This window comes from Fusarium oxysporum, chromosome 14 (genome assembly GCF_000149955.1).
Source record: "Fusarium oxysporum f. sp. lycopersici 4287 chromosome 14, whole genome shotgun sequence".
NCBI lineage: Eukaryota > Fungi > Ascomycota > Sordariomycetes > Hypocreales > Nectriaceae > Fusarium > Fusarium oxysporum.
In genome coordinates this window covers 1,675,047-1,685,302 of record NC_030999.1, presented here as the reverse complement: position 1 = coordinate 1,685,302, position 10,256 = coordinate 1,675,047, and the positions used below count along the sequence as shown (strand labels likewise).

The 10,256-nt window shown below is 47.2% G+C and overlaps 4 protein-coding genes across 4 annotated transcripts; 2 read left to right on the top strand and 2 right to left on the bottom strand.

Moving 5' to 3' along the window:
• Positions 1–4,426: 4,426 nt before the first annotated feature.
• Positions 4,427–5,574, bottom strand: FOXG_16441 (uncharacterized protein). Its single transcript, XM_018396462.1, has one exon. The coding sequence runs from the start codon at positions 5,458–5,460 to the stop codon at positions 4,762–4,764; it is 699 nt and encodes a 232-aa protein (XP_018257365.1). The 5' UTR covers positions 5,461–5,574; the 3' UTR covers positions 4,427–4,761.
• Positions 5,575–6,890: 1,316 nt separating this feature from the next.
• Positions 6,891–9,182, top strand: FOXG_16439 (uncharacterized protein). Its single transcript, XM_018396460.1, has 2 exons — positions 6,891–8,585; positions 8,641–9,182. Exon 1 carries the CDS (start codon positions 7,746–7,748, stop codon positions 8,451–8,453), a length of 708 nt encoding a protein of 235 aa, XP_018257363.1. The 5' UTR covers positions 6,891–7,745; the 3' UTR covers positions 8,454–8,585; positions 8,641–9,182.
• FOXG_16440 (uncharacterized protein) lies at positions 6,931–7,336 on the bottom strand (the record flags this gene model as incomplete). Its single annotated transcript, XM_018396461.1, has 2 exons — positions 6,931–6,979; positions 7,059–7,336. 2 exons carry the CDS (start codon positions 7,334–7,336, stop codon positions 6,931–6,933), a joined length of 327 nt encoding a protein of 108 aa, XP_018257364.1.
• A 259-nt stretch (positions 9,183–9,441) lies between the features above and the next one.
• Positions 9,442–9,628, top strand: FOXG_22523 (uncharacterized protein; the record flags this gene model as incomplete). Its single annotated transcript, XM_018402937.1, has 2 exons — positions 9,442–9,542; positions 9,580–9,628. 2 exons carry the CDS (start codon positions 9,442–9,444, stop codon positions 9,626–9,628), a joined length of 150 nt encoding a protein of 49 aa, XP_018257362.1.
• Between the last annotated feature and the right edge of the window lie 628 nt (positions 9,629–10,256).

The following is a 10,256-nucleotide window of genomic DNA, read 5'->3' as shown; positions in this document are numbered from 1 at the left end:
GCCCCGCTATACGCTGAATGGTGGTAGAAGGGGCACTCCGACATGTAGATGCACTGCCAAAGGGACTCGGAGTAGAATGATAAACGCCGGCTCTGTTATAGCTTTAGGCTCTACTTATTTTAACGGCCCACACGAAAGCTATTGACAAGCTCCGAAAACCTTAAAGGCGCCTAATGACGTAAGTGTGATATAATATAGTTTATTCTTTTTTGGGAGGACAGACTTCACACAACCTAAAACTACGCTAAACCATGCACCTTAACTACTAACAAAGCCCTAGTTTTCCCAATTCACACCCTTAAGGGCTCCAGCCGATTAAACCAAATGAGCGCCGAAAGATCTGGCGCTAAGGTTCTTGAACAGGTATGAAGACATAGTTTATATATTCGCTATAATACATAATATAGCCCTTGCCCGAGGCAGGTGCTTCTCATTCAAATCGGGTTGTCCCACTCAAACAACTGTTATGGCTTTATTATCGAGGCCATATGCGGAAGAGCGAAAGAGCACCCACTCAATAGCCCGCCTTTCCATGACGTCAAGGTTTGAGGGCTTGAAGTATAACCATGATCGTCCATATCATACGCAACGCATGTGCCTGCTTACCCTCCTCATCGCATCCCAGCTGACCAGACCAAGGTCCTCGAGCAGAACGGGATGGACCACTGGCTACAAACCGTTCGCTGACTAGAGATGTTCAACAAATCGACCCCTCAACGTCCAGACGTACTAACCCAGCGCCCCGCAACTGTCGCTTACCCTATTGTTACCCTGGTTGGAACCCCAAATACGATTTATCAACTCTCCCCTGTAAAAATTCTTTCTTGGCACGCACTGTTAGTGCCGTGTTAGGAGCGGGATTTTCTGCAGGCCACGCGACCACACAAAACTGCGGGGATGCTATCGGCTCCCTAACAGCAGTTTTCAGAGAAGGAATTTTGGAGAGTTCGCCTTCTCTGACAACACCTTTGTCGGATCTAATGGCGGCACCTCAGAACCAGAACGCCTTAGATATCGGAGGACGATGCCCATGGCATCGGTAGCGACATCCTCCCGATCAACGACGCCGATTGCGATGGGTTTTTCTCCTTTGAAGGCAAGCCGCACCGTCGGCCTCTGATTCCTTCCCGAGGTTTTTCCCTGCCGCCGCGACAGTCGACTACGAGCTACAACTTGGTTACTGGAGATTGTGGACTGCGTCGGCAGATGTAGTGATGCGCGAGAGAATTCTGGTCGGTGGAAAAAGTTCGACAATAGATTGCCCTCGAACCCGCTGACGGGTGACGGGCTTGAGAAATACAGCACCTTTTGTGCCATTGGTATGCTGGATGGTGAAGGAAGCGGGGTATCCTGTACCTAGCTAGCTCAGCACGTCTTTTGCTCCAGTAGGAGATTTGGCTTCGTTACAGCCACCCAGACGAAAAATATACAAACAAACAAACAAACAAACAAATACGATTTATTAATGGATGACTTCAATTCCAAAGCTTGAAAACTTCACCAGCCCTAACGAAACAGCGTTCGGTTGAAATCGGAGATTAGTAGAATAGAATAAAATAAAACAAGATCAAGGTTTTTTTTTGCCTGATACTGGCTATATCTCATCGCTTCTTCTATAGTACTGCTTGACTCCCCGAAACTCTATCATTAATCCAAGCGCCATATTGACTTTCTCGATAAAGTCATTACAGTCCTGACATACCGCACGAGAAGCAAGAATTGCAATTGGGACGGGACCCGTCCAATTTTAGAAGGACGGGTACCCGTCCGCCTACAATACAATACAAGTCTATTACGCCCGGTAGGCCAACGCCCAATGCGCTCTGAAGCTAAAGGTACATACACTTCGCTAGTTATTGCCTTGCTCTCGCCAAGCCCATACAATTCTCACCTTGTTCCTTCCTGTCTAGTCATTGCTTTTCTTCTTAGTCCTCGTGATTGTTAATAGTAGCAGGTCAACTTGAAGTCCAATCCCTCCAAGTGTTCAGTTTCCTATCTTCGGCGGCTGAAGCAATGCCTGCTGTTGATTATTTGAGGGCGTCATAGGTTATCGGTTAGTGTTGATAAAATGTTACTAGGTTAGTAGTGTTCCCGTCATCTCCGTTCCAAGCGACCTGTAGCGATCGCGAACCTGATCGTGGCCCGCACCGCGTCCATGTCTGGCTTCCATTCCTGACCGTCTGATGCTGCCTTACCTCCCAGATGAAAGGAGAGGTTGCCGCGTTTCTCATTTATACTCCGAAACATCTCTTTGCGTTGTGTCGTCCATTTCACGCATCGAAAGAGGAAATGCTCTACCGTTTCCTTTGCCCGCCCGCACGGACATTCATCCGTCGGTGCTGCCCTGATCTGATATAGGTAACCGTTCAGTCGCGCCATTCCAGTTCTCAGTTGTGCCAGCACGCTGGCCTCTTTCCATGATAATTGATCGTACAACAGGCGGGTATGTTTACCAGGCAGAGCCGAGTCGACCCTTCTAGAATGCCTGCCCACTCCATCTGGTAGCTTACTCTCCATTCGTAGATCTGCCCTCGTTCGATTAAGAATTGTGGTCTTTGCTTTGATCATTCCTCTCCGCGGTGTCATGTACGGCTCCGTTGCGTAACGAGCTGACATCTTGGCTGTCTTCTGGATTTTGAGCTCGCTGTCGCGTGGTAGCCAGATGAGGTTGACTCTGTTTCCATCTCCTCGAAGCTTCTCTATAGAATCATATATCTCTCGTATATGTCCTTGACCTGACTGCTGGCGGGGGTTACCTATAGCTTGTGCAGCCGATTCGTTACTTGTCGCGATCACAATGACTCGATCCTTCATCTCCGGCAGGTAGTTGAGACCATGAGCGATCGCTGCCAGTTCGGCTGTGTACGGGTTGTGTTCTTCCCTCGTACCCAGGGTGACCGAAAAGGCTTCGTTGATCTTGCCGGCTCTTGCCACGGATATGGGGATTCTGATAGCTACTCCCATGCCGACCAGATCATTCCTCGCGGAGCTGCTTGTCGCTATTCTGACCGCCCATCCTGCTTTGGCTAGCCCTTTGATCTTGTCCTCTTCTTCCTCTCCTTGACTGTTCAGTATGACTTGTAGGCGTGCCTCCCATGGCGCGAGGGCGAATGGCTGAATGACTTCCATGGTATCCTTCGGTAACTCTCTGCATACATCCGCGATGCGCCTGAGTGGAGATATGAAGCGTCTGAAGGCTTTGATTCCTCGTAAGAGATTCCGGACCGGGTTGGTCCGCGGCAGCGTGTGTATGTCTACCCACAGCTTGCTTGCTCGTCTCCAGAACCGATCGTGGATGGTCGCTATGTGGGCTTCAGCCTCAGCTACTCCTGTCGCCACGCTTGTGAAGGACCCTAGATTGCTTGCGCTCCTATCCTTTGTACTCGATGGATCGTATACGCCGATGCTGTTTTGCACGCATGTATCCAGCCGTTGGAGGCGTAGTCCACCACAGGCGCTACCATGGCTGTAAACAGCTGCCTCGTTGTCGAGGGAGCTATTCCCTTCAGTCGTTTCAGTTCCATCGCAGCCTCAAGGCCTTTCGTCGCTGCCCTTGCAATGTGTTGTTTGTAGTGAAGTCGTGAGTCCATGATGACCCCCAGGATCTTGACCTGATCCTTCGGAACGACTCTCTCACCCTTAATAGCAAATGGTTCTGAGTCTACCCTGCCTGTGTACCTGGTGAAATGTATGATCGCCGTTTTTTCCGCCTCGAAAGTCGCACCACTCCGTCTCTCCCAGTCAAGAGCTTTGTCAATGACCGCTTGTATCCCTCTCTGGTTGCTCTGGGCTGTCGGTCCCGATACCCACGCCGTGTAGTCATCGACGAAAGCGATGGCACCACCATTTCTATCGATCTGAGTTTGCACTAGATCTGCATTGAAGAATAGAAACAATATCGGCGATAGGGGCGATCCTTGTGGAAGTCCTGCTTGTGGTAGAGGTCGACTTTCGGAACTCTGGCCATTGATTACAATGGTTGCAGTCCGCTCTGAACAAAAGGAATCGATCCAGCGCAAGAGATCCTCGGGGATCCCTCTCGCCTTCATCCGCTGCAGCAATCTCTCTTTGCACACATTATATGCTCCTTTGACGTCAAAACTAATGAGACTCACGACCTGACGTGAACGCCATGCCGAGAAGATGTGTTCTTGAGGAGTACGAGGGCTTGCTCTGCTGATCGTTGCTTCCGCGCGCCGAAATGGTTGGTCGGAAGCAGCCCGTGGGTCTCTACCGCGTGGGAGATTCTCTCAGCAACTACCGACTCTAACACCTTACCCAGCGTAGCGAGAAGCCAGATCGGTCTCCACGCTTTCGCGATCGTATAGTCATCTTTACCTGGCTTCTTGAGTGGGATGATTCGAGCATGTCTCCACTGGTCTGGTATCACTCCTTCCTCCAGTGATGCTTGGAAGATGTCGAGGACGTCGGGTTTTACCGAGGGCCAAACTTGCTTCCACCACTCTTTGATATTCAGTAAAGTCACATTATCCCTCAGTTAGGCCGGGCGGAACAACTCAATTGCGATTAATGAATAAGAAAGAATCTAAGGGCTCAATGCAACATGTTGCTTCTTGACTGGCCGATTATGGCATCCAGGAGGCATCCTCGACCTAAGACGGAAGGTTGCACTCATCAGGACTGGATTGGAGATAGATAGTGCCTTCCACAAAATCCTCTGCAACCCACACCTCATTGAATTCCTCCATATCCCCCAGGCCCACCTCCATTGTATCCTCGTCGTCTTCATCACTATCATCTTCATATGTCGCCCTCCATGCATGACCACCGACGCGTCTCCGAGAGTTGCAGTGGTTTGAGCGGTCGGCTAGATAGCCATCTAGTTCTGACTTTACGGTACTGCAGGGACCATACTTGTTCGTCGGGAGCGAGGAGCCGTAGTTGATCGCTTTCAGCATTCTGACGTTCCCGGATAGCGGGATCAACCAGGTCGGCGAAAGGCATGGCAGCGGTAGCAGCTGCGAGGAAAAGGCTGACTGGCACCGTAGCTTGACCTCTGGCTTGTCGCCCTCGGGCTAACTTCTGGACGATGCGAGCATCGATAACGGTTTGGATACCGACAATAATGTAGATCTTATGACCGCGGAGAGCAGCCTTTTCGATCCACTCTCTCGTTTCTGGGAGACTGGCTGCTTTGTCAAACCATGCATCAGAGTTGTCGAGGCAATAATTGTTGCCACGAGCTGGTGCTAGATGGACCTGGGATTGAGGACGTTTAGAAAATCCTGCAGATATCAGAGACGTCAAGGCAGACCCAAATTTCGTCCTTCTATTCTGCCGGTTCTGGCTGGGAAAAGAGAACCGCGTCACAATCGCCTCAGGTACGTCACCAGTTGGAGGCTCGTGATAACCTTCGAGTGGGTGATTGATGTTTTGGATGAATGTGCCCAGTCTGACGGACCCATGTGGGAGGAAAAATGGAACAACTGTCGCGACCATACTGAGAAGACTTTTTGAGGAACGAAAGGCGAGAGGACGATTTGCTATCCCAATTGTGTGGACATACGAATAAGCATTATCTCATATGGTATGACTCTCCCCGCCGGGCTACTTATTAAAGGGCATCGATTACTTATACGTGATTACATTACGCAAGTCTTTCTAGTAATCTCCTGAGGAGGCCGCCTGGGGAGGCAGTGGCTCCACGGCTCGGCGAGGCAAAGTGAATGAGCCACCACCAAAACAGCGAATTTAGCTCTGTGGCTCGTCTCTGCGTAGCATTATTCAATTTTCGTCCATGCCAACCTAGACCACCCTACTCTTCTATTCCTAATTGTCGTGTACCCCTAATTGTCGCTTACCCCTTGTCCACTTCTCAAGTATCTGTCTATCTCCGGTTCATTCCCTTTCAATCCATATTAAGACCATTCATTTGTCACATTTCGATCGACGATCTGTACACGTATAAACGCACTCTTATGGTAAACCTAGTCTTTGCACCGCAGTGCAGCAGTTTGATAACACAGAAGGCCGTTAATTGGGAGTAAGCTGACACTCAAGGTTCGAAATAGGCAATAGCGGTGGCCATTATTCTTTGGGAAGAAACATCGATCGCTAGTAGACCATAAACTAGAAGATAAATATATGCATGAAACCAAGAAATTTTCTAGTTGAGTCATTACTGGTAAGCAAAGCATTCTTATCTCCTCTTTAATTCAAGAGGTCGCAAATGTCTCTCCTGGCGTTTGTCTTGATGCCGCACTTGTTCAAGCAGGCATCAATACTGAGGGCAATATTCGCAGGAATATGATGATCTGAGGCGCCCCACCTTTGATCGCTGTAATAATAGGAAAAGTCAAATCAATCTTGAGTTGCCATCAGAGCCTTGGGTGGTAGAACCGGTAAATAACGCCTGCCATTGATCCGGGGCAAGCTCTATTGTCTCGTCATCAGTTTCCAGCGGCGAGAATATACTCTTTGTCAAGTGCATGGGGTATATCATGGGCAACTAATCTATCGTCTGCAGTGATTATCTAGTCCCTCAGCTTTGTCGGCACTCATTCATTTTAATTTATTTTTCATAAGAAACCTTGGCTCTTGTACTAAAAAATCACCAGCTTCCGCTAACTACCCACGACATCTATATCCATTCACCACTTTTAGGACTACTAAGCTTAATCTCGATAACCTTGCGCATATCCACTGAAAGCCTAAATAGCCTCTTTCTATCTCGTCTCTTTAGCTCTCTTATCTCTTTAACTTATTATGTTCCTATTTACCCCCTTTTATCTCTCTCCTTTATTTTTATTTTTATCTCTCTTTATATTTATATATGTCTTTATGTCTCTACTTCTTTAGATTGAAATTTAAAGTGACTTCTTATTTCGTTTCTCTTATATTTTCTTACATCAGCTTTAAATATATTTCACGAAAACCTTTACTTAAGTACAGTATTGAGCACTTGCACCTTCATCTCCTACAATAACCCTTGTTGATTAAACAAAAGTCCCATTTATCACTATAAGTATACATAAGTATACATGCACACTGTGTACGCTTTCACATATGACTTGTAGCCCGCAAGTTAAAGTACTTACCTGACCAAGTTCAGAGACAGTACTTGCGGCTCGCACTGCCAGCTTATCTCCACTCCCCCAGATTCGGGTCCCAAACTTCCAGGCAGCAGCGGTACTTCTAAGTACTTCATTCGCTCAGCAAGAAATTCCTTACGCACCCATAAGGCGGCCAGATTCTGACAAAACGTCTGCTTATGAGATAGAGCCATGTACCCGGATGGCCCCACCCTAGACTTTACAAAGAGCATGCTGTTTTGGAGCGGAAGGTGCAAGTGCTCAATACTGTACGACTTGACCATTCTCACGGCAATTGTGCTAAAGCCTTTGTAGTGCTCTATGTATAGCCCTGCCATTTATTTCTACGCATATCAGTGTAATACCAGCCATTTGCGACGTCTCCATTTATTATGAAGAACGGTATTCCTATTCTTTAGCTGTCTGTTTTCTCACCTTGAACCTTAAATACTGGACACTAGACTTTTCCACACACAACGGTATTATCGACTGACTTTTCTGCTAAAAGGTATCCTTTTAGAAGCGCGACGTTCTATTATTAAAGCTTTGCCTCTCCTTGTGTATTTATTGCATCTTGTCACTTATGAATCTTCCTTGCTACGTGCTTCTCTACAGTGTGGTCCACAGATCCATCTCCACTCTTTATCCACCGTTGAACTACAAAAGTAATCGAAACGAACGGATACACAAATCATGAAGATTCTTACTCTTGTTCCTGCTTTTCTTACCACAGTTGCTGCTGTCCAGCCACAGGGTATAATTGAGATTGAGTGGTCAAGCAATTGCGGGTACGCATCCAAGGCGACCAACCCCTCTATACCCGCCGCCAATCCCACTGTGATTGAGACACCCAAGATTGCCTCTGCTCAAGCAGAAACTCCTAGTCCAGTCCCAAGCAATGCCCCTGTCGTCGATAGCTATCCCCCCATCCCCTCTGCTGGGTCTACAACCGAGAACGAACAAGTTCCTGATCCTGGTGTTTACTCACCTTATCCCTCACCCTCCACACCTGCTTATTCCCAGTTGGAGCAAAAGTCTGAGCTAAAGACTGGGGCTGCGAGTCCCTACGGCGATGTGAAATCTGGCAACATTACTTTTTATGATGTTGGGATGGGCGCCTGCGGTCAGAATTCGAGTGGGCAAGACGAAACTGGCAGCATCGTAGCAATCTCTGGAGATGTATATGATGCATCCATGATTGACGGTAACACCAACAACAACCCCTTGTGTGGTCGAACTATCACCATGAAAGGATCTAACGGCAAGACTGCTCAAGGTACTATCTTAGACCGATGCGCAGGCTGTCGAGGCGGTGATATAGATGTCAACCATAAGATATTCATAGAAATCTATGGAAGTCTCTATCCGGGTCGCGCTGAGATAGAATGGTGGTACAGCTAACTAGTGACAGGCTGCAGAGTCCTCCAATCCTGATTGATGGCTTCTATGGACTGACAGTTCCTGAAGCACCGGCATGCTTGAGGCTTATAAAGCCCAAAACAACATTGACGTCCATCCTACAAACCAAACAATGTATATATTACTTCATAGATAAAAGGAGAGATCTACGCTTACATTCTCAACTCAGAGCTCTTCTCTATATCTTGGTCAGACAAGCCTCAAAGAAGTGGCTGGATAATGGTCGAAGAAGGCCTGGATGTATAAAACCACCGTGGAAATACATGGGAGTCCAATAGCTTAGAATGGGACTGAACACCCAACCATGGTGTGAATATTTCAGGGGAAGAGTGGCTCGGCCAAAATGTTGTACTTGTCATGCTCTGCAAAACTCGCGAAAGCGCCCAGTCTACTGGGCAGAGAAGGTTTACTACTGAAAGCTTGCTACTGTTGCGGTGTGTATATATAAGCTGATAGTGCTTTCCAAACGAATGGTCACTCATCTCCGTAGCTTCGGCAATCGAGCGACCACATTTGCAATGACGTAAACAAACAGTGAATTATTGACACAGTTCATCATGTAATCCCCTTTGACTCCACTTTCATTAGGCAGCAGCAGTACTTCTGAGTACTTGTCTTTTCAGTCAGCAACTGCTTACGCGCCTATAACACGGCCTAAATCTGACCAAATGCCTGCTTATGAAGTAGAGCTATGTATCTAAAGATCCCCACCCTATACTTCAGAAAGAGAATGTTGGTTTGGGGCGGAAGGTGGAAGTGTTCAACACTATATGTTTGTAGTAGTTTGGCTTCTTAACTCCGTATGCAATAAAAGAGTTTTTGGACAATTTCCCGACAGTTCAGCCGGAGGCTTAATTTCCATCCCCGGCTCGTAGGGAAGCTTATATGGCGCTAGATGATTTTCGTAAAGGAGATTTGGATTAACGTTCGGGTTCAGCCCTCTGAAACTTTCTGAGCTTATGACCTGGATATGATTGAAGAAAAATCTCTTCAGTCGATGGTCGACGAATTGCGCGGCCTAAACAAGCATTCAACCGTCGCGATTCTTGATTGCATATTGACTGGCCTTCGGTAAGTGGATTACAGATCCTTTCTAACAGAATTTCAGAATTTCTTCTATATCTTCTGTTGCTGACCTTGTCCTGCAGCAGAATTAGAAGCTTGATCCAGAAGTTCCTGATCATAATGAGCAGCATCGATTCTCATGGCCTGACAGAGTCAAGCCGCATAACTATGGTATTTCGTGACAAAGGATCTTCTCTTTATTATGATACCCATGATGAGAAGCTATTGATACAAGTTGCCGCCCCTGCATCTGGTTATGTGCAAGAAAACGCGGAGACAGGGAGCTTGGAAATCAGAATAATTTGTCAGATGAGAGACAATACTAGGTAAACTTTGGTCTTATTTATAAATTATCTGGTATTTTAAAGACTGTCAATCTCTACTTCATACTGTACCCCTCTAGACTTGATCGGCATCAGATCACCTTGTTTATGAGAGTCCGGTGAGATTTCTCTTCTTTTGACGGTGATCTTTTCTTTGACCCTGCACGGGTGCCACCAAGAGGCTCAAAAGACTCAACATTTAACAGTGGTATCAGCCACGATTAAATGTATACCTATACATTGAGAGTTCTTATTGCGTGGTGAGTGTTGGCACAGTGCTCACGAGGATATAATAATGCTATCCGGGCTCGTGTAGACTGTTGCAGCCTACCGTGGTCTTTCTCCAACTGAACATCGAGGTCAACACATCGCATTCTTATTCTCATTTTCCCTTAAC